General features: G+C 64.7%; 1 protein-coding gene across 1 annotated transcript; it reads right to left on the bottom strand.

The window, feature by feature from the left end:
• Window positions 1-32: 32 nt before the first annotated feature.
• Window positions 33-15,072, bottom strand: CABLES2 (Cdk5 and Abl enzyme substrate 2). The gene is made up of 10 exons (XM_042930466.1): window positions 14,591-15,072; window positions 7,160-7,231; window positions 6,962-7,054; window positions 5,712-5,789; window positions 5,004-5,112; window positions 4,299-4,464; window positions 3,803-3,906; window positions 3,336-3,442; window positions 2,351-2,555; window positions 33-2,200 (listed from the first exon to the last, which is right to left on the bottom strand). Exons 1-10 carry the CDS (start codon window positions 15,070-15,072, stop codon window positions 2,060-2,062), a joined length of 1,557 nt encoding a protein of 518 aa, XP_042786400.1. The 3' UTR covers window positions 33-2,059.
• Between the last annotated feature and the right edge of the window lie 1,740 nt (window positions 15,073-16,812).

Below are 16,812 nucleotides of genomic sequence, written 5' to 3'. Positions count from 1 at the left end.
GCTGAAAGGAGGCAACCTGTGGCATACTTTGCAAAATCACATTTTACTTTGAACCACAAATACATTACCGTTTGCAAACAAATGACACGTGACTTGACATTGAGGTCAGATAGTCGCTTAGCGCACTTTTAAACGCACAGCTGCTTTCGGAGCCGCCTCTTAGACGTCTGGGCTCTATCTAGAGTGTGAGGGGCTCAGACACGTTTGGCTTCAATACTGGCTTTGCTGCAGTGGTCACTGACCGCCACAGGAGCAGCTTTTGGCATCGAGGACAGGACACACCAAAGGGAGAGTTACAGGTCTGCGAAGGACTAAATCTTACTATGGGAACACAGAAACCTAAACTGCTGTCAGCTGTTCCAACACCCGTGCGGAAGTTGTCGCGGACGAGGACGCACGCCCTCTTGAGGTGAAGTCTGGGAATCCGTCCTTTCCAGCGCTTGTGACGCTAGAGTGGCCTTGAGATATGAGGGCTGCACACGTTGCTGTCCAGGAGGAAAGCAGAAAAGCACCTGTATCTCAGCTCCCTCCCACCCTCGTCCGTCTGGGACACGTGTGCATTAGGGGCCGTCGAGGGGGACAGGGAGTTTATCCCACAATAAATAGGGTTGGAATACAGGCTTGGGCTCCATCCCCCGGGGGAAGAGGAACAGCTGGCCTGCATGCAGACACGGGTGCTGGGGTCCAGGCTGAGCCGCCGGTGCCTGAGCGTTGTGATGAGCAGAACCGGTGTCTCCTTTTGGCAAAAGCATCAGTTCACACACAATACGGGGTGGGGCTGTCGCACAGACTGACAGGTTTGTAGGACGGCAGGGAAGCAGCTTAATGGCCCAGCCAACGTGGTCATTTTTAATGCCAGCTGACCCAGGGAGGGAAATCATCCTTGGTTCTTCAGTGTTTGACGGGACAGTGAGCTGGAGAACCGGGTCACAGAACGTGCAGGAAGGACACGCAGACCTGGGAAAGCCGAACACGGGCCCTGTTGAGAGAAGGGGCACCGGCCTGCACACAGGTGACAACCACCACTCCCTGGGCTTCGTGTGACAGCCAAGACTGCGTCCTGCCTACGAAGAAAGGTGTGTGCACCCGCCCCCCAGGGAGATGGGGCCGTCGGTGGGGGCTGTGGAGTAGCCCACCCCCCTCCTGCCTGCCTGAGAGTCAAGTGTGGTGTTCCAAGTCACGGCCTCAACTGCTCTCGACCAGATTTTGTTCCCTTAAGACCCATCAAACCAAATCCCAAGTAACAATAAATACACTGGTTTTCTCCATCACGATATTGCTTAGAAAGATCAAGAGCCAGGAGCAAGCAGTCCAACAAACATCCTGAAGGTCCGGAGTGTCGCAGGCAAGCAGGGTTTCCCGGTGAGAGGTGAAGGGTGGGTCCCCCCTCGGGTGGGCTAGTGTCTGCGCGGAGGCCTGCTGGCGTGTGTGACGCTCGGGCATCAGGATTTCACAGTGACACGATGCTTGGAGTAAAAAGTGAGAGAAACCGGAGTCTGCCCTAGTTGCACTGATGCCAGAGCTCCGCCTGTGGAAGGATGCCGGGGGAGGCCAGTGGGCATCCCGGAGGGGCTCAGCTGGGCCGGGAGGGAGCTGTGTCCACCAACGAAAACCGGAAAGAGCCAAGACTAACGTTTCGAGACGCCAACTTCTGCAATTCCAGAGTGTTCAGCAGGCTCTGGAAACCCAGATCTCTGCGATGCGAGCGCAGTGGCTGTGGTGGTTTGCGGAAGACCAGGCGGTGCAAAGTAAAGATGCCGAAATGACCACTTGAGGATCGGGTCGGTCTCAGGCACATGAAAAAAATAAAACCTCACGTTTTGCTCGCGTAAAAATGCGAGAAGATTCTCAGGAATGTACCATGGCGGGTAGTGTGCTTTGGAATGAAAGCGGTGTCCCTCCAAGGGAGCAGGTGTGCAGGGACAGCGGCATCAGTTGAGGGGCAGGCGCGTCCCTGCCGGGCGGCCGCTCACACGGACACATCCCTGGGGCCCTGAGCGCCGGGGCGTCTGGGCGGTGTGGGAGGGGTGGCCGCCCTCCGGGCAGAGGCCAGGCTGGGCTAGAACTGCTGCGTGAGGCGTCTGTAGTGAGGTAACACCTGGCCCTCGGGAAGGTAGAGCGCGAGTTCCAAGGCCACCAGCACCGTGAACTCAAACCCGATCAGATCCCTTCTGTTGAACCGAAACCTTTCCTCCAGCTTCTGCACGGGAGGAGGGAAGAGGGAGGAGGGAGGAGGGAGGTTATGTGGAGCCCCAGCTCGGCACCAACCGCTCCGCCCCAGCCGGGTTCTGCACAAGCCACGCCCCACCCTGGTCCAGAGCAGGTCGGGGGCGGGGCCGGGCGCACTCACGTCGATGAGCTGCTTCACCTCGCTCCTGCGGAGGTCGCTGCTGATCTTGGCGGCGAGCAGCACGCACGCCCCGGCGCATAGCTTGCGGTTCTGCTTGTTGAGTTTGCCCTGCAGGACGAGCTTCTCGAAGTACACGTAGGCCATGGACACCGTCACAGGCTCCAGGCTGCACTCCTCAGAGAGGTTCCGCATCTCCCGTTTTAAACTGCGGGTTTACACGGAAGCCGGGTGCTGACGGGCAGTGGAAGTGGCCGCCCCTCTCCCTGCTCCAGGGTGGCCCTCCGGGCCGTTGAGAAGGCACCATTTCCTCCAGGTGGGCACGGCCGGCGCTAGGGTCCGCAGCTTGCTGGACAAGCAGGCGGATGTTGGCTTCCCCTTGCCCCTCCCCCGAGGTGTACCGGGTAGCCCATGCTGCCCTCCAGGGGCCACCACAGAGGACAGAGTCCCTGCTCCCCTGTGGCTGCGAGAGAGACGATGTGGGGAGAAACGGCACCGCGGAAAGGCCCTGAAGCAGCGTCTGGACCTTCAGTGAAGCCCGTTGGTGCTGGTGAGGGGGGACAGTGAGACAGTGGGGCGAGGAGGGCCCAGGGAAGGGCGATCCCCAGGAGTCCCAACTAGGCCAGGCTGCCTGGGCTCCGGGCGGTCCACCACTTAACTCGCTGAGGTCTTGGGCAAGCCTCCTCGGCCCTCGATCCCGTCAGATGGGGTCACCACAGTGCCCACCTCCTGTGTGGTTACGGGCATCAGGGAGCAGGGCTAGCAGGTGTGGGTGCAAGCAGCACTGAGGCAGCCTGACCCATGGAGGTGGCGGGCGGGGGTGGGGTGGGGTGGGGAACTGCTGATATTGGCTCGGTCAGATAGCAGGAGGGGACTTGGGCGGGGCACATTGGACTTATCAAGCTCAAGAACCTACCAGAAACAGGAGAGGGGAGGAACGGCCTCATCACGGTGGCAGGGCCCAGAGATCTCTCCTCAGTCCCCTTACCTTCTGATTTTGCTCAGTGTCAGTTTGATGTGTGGGAACTTCTCCCGGAAGGTCTCATTCATGTCCTTCTTGAGGTCAGAGGGCTTCACGTACTCTATTACCGTGGTCTGTGTGAGAGAAGGCCGCAGGGTAGGGGTCGGCCCCGCACAGCCCTGGGGGCCACCCACCCGAGACCCTGGGGGCTGATTTCTCGCTGGCCTGGGTCTGCAAATGGCTTCAGGCAGCAGATCGGAGGAGGACACGTCTCAGGACAGAGGGTCCCAGAGCCTGGGATGCGGAGTGGTGACCCAGGCTGCCAGGGCGGTGTGGTCAGCGCAGCCTCTGGCCTGCTGCACACCCCCTGCTGCCCCGAGGTGCTGGTGCCCTGGGGTGGGGGGCCCAGTAGCCCTGCCCTGGCGGCTCGCCCTCAGCCTGCCCCTGGACACCCAGAGGCGTGTGGACTGGGCCTGCACCGTCGCCCCCCGTACCATGTAAGATGCGAAGATGAGGACCCGCTTGTGCTTGCCACAGGGCCATTGTGGGTCGTCCAGGAGGTTGGGGTTATACTCCAGCGTGTCCCCTGCGTCAGTCCCTGTGTGCAGAGGACAGCCCTGACCGACCATGAGCCCAGGGCTCTGGCCAACCCAAGCCTCAGCTGGAACCCTGGACTAGCCCCTGGGGAACAACGCTTCTGGGGTCTGGGAGGGACTCTAGGCCACGGTTCCCTGTCCCTGAGGGCTGGGTGGAAGGATGTCCTGACCGAGAGACCCCTGCCCCTGCCCCGGAGCTGTGTGTGGACACGGGATCTCTCCATTTGCTGGGTGGATGAAGCACAGGCCGTCTGCTCCCTTCTCCCAAGCCTGGCTCCCCGTCTGGACCGGGGGCTATGGGCTTCAGTGTGATTCTGGTCTGCCTGCCACAGTGTGTCCCTTGCCCAGCTGGTGTGGCTGCCTGCCCGGCACCCGGTTAGGGCACGTGGGGTACCTAGATCCGTGCCGGCTGGTGCTGACTTGGCTGGTGTAGGTTTGTATCTTGTCCCTGGCAGAGCCCGGGGGATGCTGGGCCGGGGCTGGGGTGGCAGGCCGTGGCTGTCTGTCTTGTGAGTGACCAGGGCGTTGGTAGGGTACAAGAACTTGGCATAAGACACCACCTGGAGGGGAACGGGTGTCAGGGCTCAGTCCCAGTCATCCCCGGGTCCACAGCCCCTCGTAAGACCAGAAGTCCAAGCAAGCTGTGCCTTACTCCTTCTGCTGCAGGCAGCCCCCACACGAATGCCACCCGCACGGGGACAAGGAAGGACCCACTGAGAGCTAACGCTCCCGGGCATCCCTCCCTGTTACACCAACACTCGACGCTAGTGTTATCAGTAACAAGAACGTCCCAGGATGCCACCTGCGCCATCCCCCACATGGGATCTGCAGCACAGGAACCTTCTTGCTGCCTCTGAAGCCCTTGACCTCTGACTTCCAGCACGGAGGCAGCACCTGGGCCCCCGCCCAACTCACGCTGTTTCCCATCAGCTCGCTGCTGAGCGAGGTGAGGGGCCTATGTTCACAGGGCTGTGTGGCTTCCTCCCGACACCCTGCACTTTAGGAGTCAAGAAAAACCCAGCTCCGTGTTGATCGCCTGGGCGAGCACAAGCTCCCAGCCCACCCACCAGCCCGGCCTGAGCGCGGCCTCCACTCTTGCCTTCCCATCTGCTCCCAGCTCGACGCCCTCCAGCTCAAAGACCATCTCGGAAGACACGGAGACGCCGCCCGACGGATGCCTCTGCTTCTGGCCGTCTGCCCGCAGGTCACTGCAATGCACGGGGGGGAGGCGGCTGCCGGGCCTTCCTCTGTCCCCAGAGGCGGCAGGGGAGCAGGGGCCCCCGCTCTGCGCCCGCCAGGCCCAGAGCTGGGGGACGGGAACTGTACCAGCACCGCCTCGGGCACAGGGGAAGGACCCTGGGCCCCGCGCTGCCCAGTCCTGCCCCTTCCCAGCCCCACATACTTCCTGTGAGAACACCTGCAGGCTGGCAGTAATGGGGCGGCGCCAGCCTCTCCCTAGGCCTCCCCCCGGGCCAGCTTCACCCAGGCCCCTCGCCTGGCAGGTTTCTCTACTGCTGTTTCACGGCAGGTCCTGTGGTGCTATGTCCGCCCTGACGGTCACCTTCCTGGAGCTATGCCGGGACGCACTCGCCAGGGTCGGCCACAGGACGCATCCCCATGAGGAGGACCGTCCCAAGGCAACTGCGTGTAAGTAACGTGCGGACACACCCCTCCCAGAGAACCAGGACCCAAATGGCCTTCGGTGCTCCCGAGGCGCTCTGGCAGAAGCGGGTCTGCTGGCCTCGGCGTGAGGCCACTGCGAGCCGGGGGGGAGGGGGGCCTAGCCCATGGCCCCCTGGTCACTCACCTGACCCGCAGGCCTTCTCCATAGGGCAGGACCGAGAAGGCTGCACACAGGGACCGCTTGGCACAGATAAGCACGATCCTGGGGGGAAGGGTTGGTCAGAGCAGGTGGCAGGTGTTTCCAGGAGAAAGTTCCTTCCCGCCTAGACTTGGGTCACGCAAGCTGCCTGGAGTGTCCAGGGGACAGGAGAGCCAGTCGGTCTGGCTGTCCCAGCTCTCGCCCGTTCCCTGCAGGTGCTTAGCGAGGGTGCTCGGTCCCGCTCGCAGGTGCGTCCCCTCCACAGGATTGCAGCACAGGAAGGTCTGGCCTGGCCCGTGCAGGCAGCGGGAGGCCAGTGGTCGGGGCTGCTCACCCAGGAGAGGCCAGGCTTTGGAGGACACAAGAGCAGAGGTGTGCACCCAGAGGACTGTCCGGCTCAGGGGGCCTGTCCTCAGCCTACCTGGAGGGGCTGATAGAGCCAAGAGGCACCTACTTCTACGTCCTGAGCCAAGCTGGCCAGGAGGCGCCCCGCGTGGGGGCGTGTGGCAGGAAAGCCAGCCCTTCCCCCCACTCTGGGCTCGGATCTACCCTGCCCGGCCCGGCTCCAGGAGCAGGAGACTCCCCTCTTTTCTGGCTGTGACTGCCGGCCCCCCGGGGCTCCCGGGAGCCAGCCCAGCGCTTGGGCCTGTTCCTCAGCACCAGCACGGGCCCGTCACACTGGGGGGTCCAGGCCACTGCTAGAACACAGAGCTCCCTGACAAGGCCACTGGGTGGATGCCTGGCAGCACGGCCTCCAGCAGGAAGGGCACCGAGCTCAGATGCCCCAGGGCTGGCAGGATAGGGCGTGAGGGACGGGCGACGGGAATGCCTTCAGGGCACCCACACAGCACCCACAGACCCAGGAGTTCCTCCCAGCTGCCCGTCTACACCCTTGTCTGGGGCAGCCAGATCTCGGCTTTTAGTGTAACCTCCCCGCCGCTGCCCTCCTGTCCCGGCCACGTTCCGTCGCCACACCTGCTCTGTTTCCGACGTCCCTTCACCTCAGCGCTCCTACTCAAGCTGGCGTCCACCAGGTGGCCCTTCACCCGGGGCACCGGAGAGGAAGGGGGCGGTGGACCCGAGCTTGAACACTGGGGGAAGCAGGAGCCGCTCGCCGACACGGGGTTCGAGGGCGGATGTGCCGGGCGGCGCCGCGGCTGCACGCGTGGGCCCGGGATCGGACTCCAGCTCTGCCTCTGGGCGGCCACACGCTTGCTCCCGTGGCACATGCGTACCTGCTGTTCCTCGTGTCGTACTGTCGCATGTTCTTGATGAAGTGAGTCTTCTTTAGGCCTTTATGTCTTGGGGAGCCGGATATGTGTTTGGTTCTGCAACGTAAACCCCAGGTCACTCTCCCCTCCCTCTAGAGCCCCTCTGGCCCCAGAGCCTGGTGGCTGGGGCGCGCGGGGTCTCAGAGCCAGCGGGACCCTCACCTCTGAACGGAGGCACATCCCACAGCATCTTCCAGGAACTCGAGAGAGCAGCGCTGGGAGGCAACTCGCCGTCTGTAAAAAGACAGGGCAGGGCCTCAGCAACAGACCGGGGAGACGGCTGCTGTCGGACCTGGAGACGCGCTCGCGGCCTTCTCCCCGCTGGACGGCAGCGCACAGCCATGGTGTCAGGAGCCCGTCTGTGGCCACATCTGAGTCTCAGGCAAGACTCAGGACCAGACTGTGCCAGAACAATGCAAGGGGGACCAGCGCCCTGGTCCACCACTGCCCACTGCCTCCCGGAGCTCAGGCCAGCAGGTCCCGAGAGCCCTCTCTGGCCCAGGACGGGCACGGCAGCTCCCGCTCGGCCACAGCAGGCTGAAGGCAGGGAGGGGCTTCTGGAAGTCTTCCAGGATTGGAGGAATCGCTCCTGGAGGGCTCCCAACCTCCCCCCTCCCCCATGTCAGGGGGCTTCTCGAGCGGGAAGGTTCAGAGCCTGCGTGGGCTGCACCTTCAGGTCGAGATCACGCACCCAGGTTACTGGCACCAAGACCACCACCTGGTCACTCGTCGACTTCCTAGTCCTCGTGGGGGTCACAAGCACATCTCACAGGTGAGCCCTGAGCCCCCACACCTCCCCAAAAGAGGGAGGCTCCGGGGGGCTGAGGCCGTGTGTTCTGTGAAATGAAGCTACACGGGTCCTGAGCTCAGCCTGGGCCGGCACGTGCCGGGTGGGTGCCCCGGTGTCCGTGGCACTATTTCGCTCCAAACGTGAGCTGAGGGCGGGCTCCTGGGGAGGGGACCGGTGTGGGGGGCGGCACAGGGCAGAGGACGCCACTCCTGGGAGCTGCAGCCTGCCTGGGAGCAGCACTGTCCCCCGGCAGGACCCCTGGCTTACGATCCAGGCCCGGTGTGGTCAGGCCACCTCACCAGGTGGAGCCAGCCTGGAATCCAGGTCGCTGTGAGCCCGTGAGTCCCCGGGGAGCCGTCGTGCCCTAGGGGCTCAGCCACCCCCGCCTGCCACAGATCGAGTGCCGGATCGAGCGCCTGTGGCAACTCGGCACCTGCCCGAGGTCACACAAGCAGGGCAGTCTGGGGGGCCCCAAGGCTGTCATCACGAAGCCACAGCCCACACTCCACTTACTTCTTTAAAATGACAAAGACAGCAGAAGCTTATCGAAAATAAATGAGAATTGAACACAGTGGAAACTCCGGCGAAACGCCGGGTGTTCCAGAGCGGCCCCCCCTCCAGAGACGGGGCTGGTGGCGGTGGAGGACACCCGCCTGCCGGAGGAGAGTGCCCGGGGCGGGGGACGTCAGTGCGAGGGGAGTCTGGTGGGGGGCGCTGAGGCCCGGCCAGGGTGGCGGGGGATGTGCGGCGGGGGCCTCCGCGGCAGGTGCGCTGACTGCTCACGAGGCAGCAGGAGGGGCGCGTCGGGCATGACCCAGCGTCCCGAGAAGCCTGGGGTGGGTGCAGGTGAGCACCGTCCCCGCGCCAGGTGAGTAGGTGGATGTGCGGGACCTACCGGCTTAGGCAGAGCCCGACCGTCCCCGGGGGTGTCCGTGTGCTGCTCTGCAGGGCTGGCTCACAGGCCCCACGGAGCAGCCCCGCGTGGCTTCCTCAGACTCATTCCCTCGGCTAATTTCCCAGGCGATGCTCCGGTGGCTCCTGCGCGCCCGGGGGCTCACGAGCCCGGAGCCAGCAGCCACCTCCGTGGACACCGGCCCCACACGCGGCCTGTGGCCCGGCGCCCGTTGGAGCGGCGGGCGCGTCACGGCGCTCTGCTGCCTGGCTCACTCCTCCCGTGGGTTCCGGGCTGAGGCAGTCAGCTCACCAAGCTGTTAAGATCTGTTCCCAGTTGCTTTTGCAGACATCTGTGGTTTTCTTCCACTCGTCTCTCCTCGTGAGCATTTTACACACAAGCTCGGTCCTCGCGACGACGGCACGTGACGGGCCGTGCCCTCACTCTCAGTTCGCAGGCGGGGAAACGGAGGCACAGAGCCGGCGAGCAACTTGCCCGAGATCACGCAGCTTGTAAGGCGGTCCTGGGCCCTGCACCCGGGCAGGCGGTCTGTGTGACCACTACCGCTGCAGCGCTGGCTGGGGTGGCTGGAATCGAGGCCGCGCCCCAGACGTTTCCTCGGGTGCTCCCTTGCTGAACTTGGCCTCCATTCCAGAGATGCCATTAGTGCGTGGATGAGCACCTGTGGCCCCCGATCAGGGCGCCCCGAGCCGTGGGTCTGGGTGGGCACCTGGGACACGGGAGGCCCGGGTGTGCAGCTTACGGCTTCCCCGGCGTTACTGGGCGCATCCGTCCGCAGAGGGCGGGGTGAGCTGCAGAACGTTCCGCGAGTGAGTCTGTGGGCAGGAGAGGAGCAGCCTGCAGGCTCCCAGGGATCTCAACGTCCTTGGGTGTGGAGGTGACCGCGTCGTGGGCGGCAAAGGCAGCAGGACAGCCGGCGGTCAAGCCACAGGCGAGGCCAGAGCCCCGGTGGTGGACACGCAGGACCTTCCCAGGGCCTCCCCTGGTGGTCAGGAGGGGCTCGCCCTTCCCAGGACACGGAGCAGCGTCAGCCGTCCCTTACGCAGCGCCCCCTTTCAAAGAACCTGCTGGCCGGTCTTTTGGTGGCTTCCTCTGGAGGAATGTGGAGCCCTCCGGGGACTCCCAAGGTGAGACCAGCAGGGCCTCACACACAGCTCCGGCAGGATGGGCCACCCAGCGTGGGCGGGCTCTGGCCGCGGGTGCCCCGGCTCAGCCTCTCTGGACACAGCCACCCAGAAAGGCGTCCGTCCGGCCAGCAGGCAGGACAGAAGCCCTGTGGCAGCTGGAGCGGAAGCACACTCCCCGCTGGGGGCAGCGGGCGCGGTCAGCAGGAGGCCGGGCACGCCGTGCTCACTGCGTGTGGTCGCCTCTCTGTGCCCGCACATCACGTGCTGCCGGTGACAAAGTGGGGGTCTTGGTGTGCGAGGGGTACTGGCTGCGGAGAGCTTCTGGGGGGGCGTGTGCTGCCCCCAGAGCCGGGCCTGCATTTTACACCCCATTGAAAAACACCACCCACGAACAAGCTACAGAGAACACAGCTCGGGCTTTCTGCCCCCCGCATCGCCTCACCCCCCAGCCCTGGATGTCTGGGCAAACACGGGTCTCCCCTGCCCAGAAGCCTCTCCGTGGCGCCCAGGTCAGTGTATGCGGGACGGTGTCTACTCGCCATCTGACTCTCTGGGGAAGAAGGGGCCAGAGGTCAGGGGTGTGGGAGAGGCTGTCGAGGGCACAGGTGCCCACCGCACTGACCACGGCTTGCTGGCTCTCCGGCTCGCTCTCAGAATTACCCCCCACCTGCCCCCGAAACACGAAACGTGAAACACAGACAGGAAGAGAAATTGCTATTTGTTAGTTTCTAGCACCTGATGGACGTCCTTTACTTTGTAACTACAGAAACGCCCAACGGAGCAGGGGTGCCCACCTGAGGTCTGTTTGAGGGCCGAGGACCACCCAAACTGAGGGGGGGGCCCAGGGAAGGGGTCAGGCCAGCTGAGAGCAGGCTGCTGACAGGTACCAGTGCCAATGACCCGAGACGCTCTCCTGCTCCGTGCCCATCCGAGCGCAGCGGCCGACCTCGCAGACCCTTGGTGCACACCTGTCCAGGGAGTGGTGGTCCTGGGTGCCCCATCTCGCCAAGTCCCTGCCAGGCAAAGCACAAACCCCAAATTCCAGCCAACCGCTCAGGGAGGCTTCAAGACCCCTTGGCCATGGGACCCAGGGTGTGGTCTCTGGGGTTCAGGTCGCAGGCCTCTGAGCCACCCTGGGACAGCGCCTCTAAGCTCTAACCTTGGCTGCCACCTCTGGCTGTCCTCCAGCAAGAAGCCCCCGAATCAGAGTTGGGAGCACACTGCCAGATGCGCCACTGAAATTGGCTCAATTTGGACAGGAGCTTGGCAGCTTCTGGAACACGAGGTGGCTCCTGGCCAACATGGCGGCTAAAATGCTCAGCCCCTTCTCAGCACCGTTCCGTCGCGAACCCTCCAGGATTGCGAGAGTCTGCGTTCCCAGCTGACACAGCAATGTCCTTGGGCTCCCCCGTGCCCCGGCTCACCTTCCTGGTCACGAGTGCCTTGGACACTAACGTGGACTGTGGTGGGCTCAGCTGGGCTCCCCAAAAGTTACACTGAAGTCCTAACCCCTGATATCTGTGACCGTGACCATATTTGGAAGTAGGATCTTTGCAGATGTGACCAAGTTAAGATGTGGCCATTAGGGTGGGCAATGACTGGTGTCCCTCTAAGGAGGGGAAAACGCCAGGTGCAGACAGAGACACCCAGGAGAAGCCACGTGCAGATGGAGGCCGACACTGGGGGGCTGAGGCCACGCACGAGCCAAGGGACACCTGGGGCCACCAGGAGCTGGGGGAGGCAGGAAGGCCCCTTCCCTGGAGCCTCCAGATGGGACCTCAGACCTATGAGCTCTGAGACGGTGCGAGGAAGCCCTGTGTTGTTCAAAGCCGCCCAGCTCACGGTGCTTTGTTTTGGCAGCGAGAGAGGAAGGCACAGGGCCCGGCGGGGGCCACCTGTTTCTGCCGGCTGGAGGAGCCCAGCGTCCTGCCTGCTCGTGGTAAGCGACTGCAGTGTTGAAATGAAAATAAATGCCAAGTTGGGGGCTCGAGAGGAACAGGGATTCCAATGACTTGCTCACTGGCTTAGCAGGAAAAACCACGCCAGACTCAACCCTGAGTGTGAAACACAGCTTTCCTGCTGTGGACTGCATGTGAGCACTCGCTGGTAACCTGGTTGTGACAAGCGTCTGCTCGCCTGGCCCTGGCCACTGCCTCCCCTCACCGAGCCCGTGACCTCCCCTGGCCTCACACAGCCCCTCGGGTTCATAGTATGTATGGCAGAAGCACTTCACAGAGGAGTAAACTGAGGCTCAGTGGGGCCTTGCTTCCTGCCAGCGGTCACAGAGCCCCTGATGGGCACAGGTCTGTTCTGCAGGCCTGGGTCGAAGCACCACACTGGTGCAGACTTCTGGAAGAGGCCCTCCCCCCGCCTGCTCCTGGAAAACAACAGATTCTCGACTGAGCCTGCAGCTAGGAGCCCCCTTTGCTAGGCCAGCCGCCCCTCACGCACTCCGCAGCGACTCCCTCTGTGGGCCCGTCTCTGGGCCTGGGGAACTCAGAGTGACATGGACAGTCCCCACATGGGGGGCCCGCTATCTGTCCGCCGGGAGGGACAGTGGGCTCATGACCCGGGCTCACGCCAGGGGTGGAGGGACACGGGGATGGGGGTGGACGCAGCAGGGAGACCGAAGGGCACCCGGACCCACACCATATCCCATCCCGAGCCAGCCTCCTCCCGAGCTCAGGCCCCTGCACCCCCCCCTCCCCCACCCCAGGAATGGGCCGCGCGGTGACACCACGGGCCACGCGGCCTCGCAGGGCTCCTGGTTACGGCGTCGCATCCAGCATCCACGGCCCCCAAGCCCCTCCCTGGCAGGCTGCTGGCCAGGCTGGTTCGCAGGGTCTGGCCCACAGCAGGGCGGCCTGCTTGCTGAGCAGACACGTGGTCCGCACACGCACATGCACACGGAAGGGGCAGGGGGCGGCCGGCGTCACACGGCGGGGAGCACACGCATCGCTCTCCAGCTGGGGCCCGTCTCCAGGCGAGCCGCCTTCCCTCCGAAGCCCCACGACTCCTTCCATGACAGACGGGCTTTGCCGTCCGCCCGGCACAAGGGGGGACCGTCCTCGACCACTTCGAGGCCGAGGGCAAGTGGGCTTCGGGGCTCTGTTTTTAAAACAGATGGACTCCTGCTAGGGAACTAGCTGGTTCTCGGTGTCAGCCTCCTCTCGCACAAGCACCCTCACGTCACCCCGCAGGGGACCGGACGCGGGCTGCCGAGCTGCCGCGTGTTGGGGATTCTGATCCCTTGGCCCCCGTCAGCCCCCCAAGCGCCTCCGGAGCGCAGCCAGGCTTGTTTGTGGAAGGGGTCCAGGGTGTCCTTCCGGCCTGCCCAGGAGGCAGCCGCTCCTCTGTATGGTTAGAAATACTTCCGTCTGTGGTGGGACAGTGACCTCGGCAAGCGCTTCTCCACGGGCCACACACAAGAGCTCTGACCCTAAAGTGAGAGCCAAGCGTTGTATTCCGGACTGAACCTTCCCAACCAAAACAGCCCTAGAAAAGACCCCAATGCCCGTCTGAGGGCCGGGGGTGGGAGGCACCATGGCGCGTGCAGCCGTGACGACCTCCAGCTGAGAAGAGCCGCCTCTGGACCCCAGGAGTGGCCGGCCTCTGCAGGGCCCTGGGCTGCGGGGCTCCGCACTGGGGCCCTTCCGCACACCCTGCAGCTCTGTCCTGCACACGGTGGCCTTCCAGAGGGACTGTGACCGCAGCCCATCCTCAGTGCCAGGCCCCAAATGGGTCCTCAAGGTGCAGGTGGGCAGTGGGAGGGCATGGGATAGCCCCGGAACCTGGAGGAAGGGGCGAGGAGGCAGGGTAGTGGCAGCAGTACTGAAGGGGCACCCAAAGCTGCAGCTATGCAGGAGGCTGGGCAAGGGTCTCCGGGGCAGGAGGCGGGGCGTCTGGCAGCCAGGCCTTTCTGGGCACAGGCACACTGGAGGGGCAGGGCTCAAGGGTGGGGGCTGATCTGGCTTCCTTGAAATGGGCCGAGGGCTTCCTAGAAATGGAATCCGAGCAGGCGGAGTGAGTGCAAGCTGGGGTGTGACAGGGCCAGGGACACTGAACCCAGAGGGGACGGGGGCGGGGGGGAGGGCTGGGAGTCTGCACAGAGGTAGGGGGTGTACCAGGGAGCGGGAGCTGTGGGATGGCAGGCTGGGAGGTTGGCCCTGGTACAGAAGACTCAGAAACTGGATGTCACGGTGCAGGAAGAACCCTGGCCCACATGGAGAGGTCGCCCAGGTAGGGAATGCAAGGGGCCACACAAGAGTGCTCCAGAATCCAGAGTCCAGGATAAAGGCGGGCTGGGGAGGGGCGTGTCCAGAGCTGGCAGGGCTGTGTGTCTGGGGGCTGATGAGGGCTGAGGAGCTGGCAGAATTAAGGGGACCGTGGCCCCGGTGTCTGGGGACAAGCCCCGAGGATGCTGACCCCCACATCTTAGACTGACCGGTCCCAAGCAAGACTCTCTTTCTCAGGCTGGCAAAACCAGGACACCCCAGCCCTGTGTCTGCGGCTCACAGGAGATCAGGGTCACCTTCTGATCCCCAAGTCCTGTGCCGACAGGGCCCCAGGTGACTCCGATCCCTAAGTCCTGTGCAGAGGGGGCCTGGCCCACTGTGCCCCCATCCCTTGGACCCACGCTCCCCGCCCAGGTCACCCTGACCCAGTGTCCTGGGCTGTCAGGTCGCCGGCCCACCTCCACTCCTGGGTCGACGTCCCCAGGTCACCCCAGCCCCGCGCTGCTGCAGCTCAGGGCCCGCACTCACCTCTGGCGTTGCCCGTCCAGCCCGAGCCCCAGGCCGAGGCCGAGGCCGGCGGGCGCGGGGGCGGGCGCGGGGCTGAGCAGGCCCTGGGGCGCCGACGCCCTGCCCGCGATCCCGGGCAGCCCGGGCAGGCTGGCGGGGGGCGCGGGCGGCGGCGGCGGCGGCGGCGGGGCCCCGCGGGAGGAGGGCTCGGGTCCCGGGGGTCCCGGCGGCGGCGCGGGCGGCTCGTGGGCCTCGGCGGGCGGCGGCGGCGGCGGGGGCGGCGGCGGCGGGGCTTTCTCTCCGCCCGGGCCCAGGCTCGGGGGCCGTCCGTCCAGGGAGATGTTGTTAAGGAAGAAGAGCGCGGCCTGGCGGCGCCGCGAGTCCCCACGCCTCCGGGGCGCCTGCGGCGGGACCCTGGCGGCGGGGCCGGGGCCGGCGGGCGGCGGGGCCCTGGCGGGGCCGGGGGCCGGGCCCGGGGCTCCACCCGCCGCGGCCGCGGCCATCCTCGGACTGAGCCCGCCGGCCGCCCGCCGCTGCCGCCCCACCTGCGCGCACGCGCCCGCGAACGCCGCCCATTGGCCGAGGCGCCCCGCATGCAAATGAACCGCTGTCGTGCTTTTTCATTGGCCCGCACGGCGCGGTGGGCGGACCGCGGAGTTCGCTGGCTTTGGGGGGAGGGGGAGGAGGACGGTGGGCGGCTTCCCTGGGTCCTAGAGGCAATTCTGCTGCGGCGGTCAAGGCAGCTGTGTCACCTAAGGTTCGAATCCCCGCTTCGGAAGCAGGAGCTTCGGGGCGCTGGCGCCCTGTTCTTCTTGCTGGGTTGCGGATTTCGTGGTCAGCCTCCGTTGAGCCTGAGTCTTTAGGCTCCAGCGCTTGTCTCCTCTGGGGTGTGTGTCGGTGCTGGGAGCTGGGGTGTGGGGGCGGAAGCTGTGCCGCCTGCCCTCTGCAGGAGAGGGGGCTTCAGCTTGCAAAGGGTCATCTCCTCGAGGAGCCCCAAGGCTCCTTGGAATGGCAGGTGGTGCCACCTGGCTTCCCTCACTGACTGAGGAAGACACTGAGGGTCTGAAGGGAGAAGGCACTTGCCTGGGATCACGCGCAGATGGGGGCAGTGCTGGGCCTTCAGTCTCAGGCAGGGTCTTGCAGTTCCCTCAGCAGCAACGTGACCTGAGCCTTCGTGGTGCCTCGGCCTCACTTTCCCATTCTGTACCCAGGTGACCCTGACCTCAGAGCAGGTGGCTTCATGCTCGGGTACTGCCCTCTGGAGCCCCCAGGAGCCCATCTGTGTCTTTGGGGGGGGGGGTGGACAGGGTCCCGCCACCACCTCGTCTGCTCTGTCCAACTTTCTGCCTGAGACAACGACTTCAGGGTACTGTCAGGATTACTCAGGCTCAGTGAGGGACATCCCAGCACGGGGTCAGCAGTGCTGCTGCAGATCCGGGCACCTGCTGCTGGGTTGGCCCAGTAGTGCCTCTGCGTGTAGCTGCTGGGCACACACCCTGATCCAGGGAACCTTCTGAGCCCCTGCTGGGGAGGGCGTGGGGCGGGGCGGGGCAGACGCAAGCTGGCTGTGCGCTTCTGTGTGAGGGCAGGATGAGTGAGGGAGTCTCCCATCCCAGCTGGGGCCTGCTGCACGGCCACTCCCCCTTCAGTCCCCCGTACCCACCTCCCACCGTGGCCATGTCCCCTCCCACTGATTTTCATTTGCCATCACAGGTAGGCTCTCCCAGCGTCCGGCCTGTCCTCTTTCCTCTTCCCGATGCCCTACCAAGTTGGCCTTCAAGGCCTCTCCTGTGCTTAGGAGGGAGCGGACAGTTTCCCGTCAGGCAGAAAGTGGGGCTTGACCAAATGTGTAATGAGGACCGAACGCGGGCCGCCAGGCACTCACGGGCAGCAGAACTGCCCTGTGAAGGTCCCTCTTGGGGAGTCCCTGTGCCCATGGGTGGTGCCCACTGCCGCTGCTACCTGCCGGTGCGCGGGGAGTGGGCAGCATGGCGACTGGGGCAGCCAAGAGCCTGAGCTCCGGATTCGGCCTCCTCTGCCACCTGCCAGCTGGGCCACCTTGGGTCAGCTGCTTACCCTCCCCGACCTTCAGCCCCTCTGTCTGTGAAGTGGGGGCACTGTGTGTGACTGGCGGGGCTCCTGGAAGGAGTGAGACCAGAGCTGTGAAGTGCTGTGCCTAGACACAGAGTGGACCCTCAGTCCTGCCCAGTGGTACTAGAGGGGGGGCCCTGGCAGGTGGGCAG

This window comes from Panthera leo, chromosome A3 (genome assembly GCF_018350215.1).
Source record: "Panthera leo isolate Ple1 chromosome A3, P.leo_Ple1_pat1.1, whole genome shotgun sequence".
In the NCBI taxonomy this organism is placed as follows: Eukaryota; Metazoa; Chordata; class Mammalia; order Carnivora; family Felidae; genus Panthera; species Panthera leo.
The sequence above is the reverse complement of the archived record's forward strand: the minus strand, read 5'-3'. Positions and strand labels throughout refer to the sequence as shown.

What these genes read in the sequence shown, in the direction of transcription:
- CABLES2 (XM_042930466.1), bottom strand. Translation starts at nt 15,072, where the DNA reads ATGGCCGCGGCCGCGGCGGGTGGAGCCCCGGGCCCGGCCCCCGGCCCC. An exon ending in GGAGAAGGCCTGCGGGTCAG is followed by an intron (nt 5,113 to 5,711) that starts GTGAGTGACCAG and finishes CGTGCATTGCAG; the next exon opens with TGACCTGCGGGCAGACGGCC. An exon ending in ACCAGCCGGCACGGATCTAG is followed by an intron (nt 3,907 to 4,298) that starts GTACCCCACGTG and finishes CTCTGCACACAG; the next exon opens with GGACTGACGCAGGGGACACG.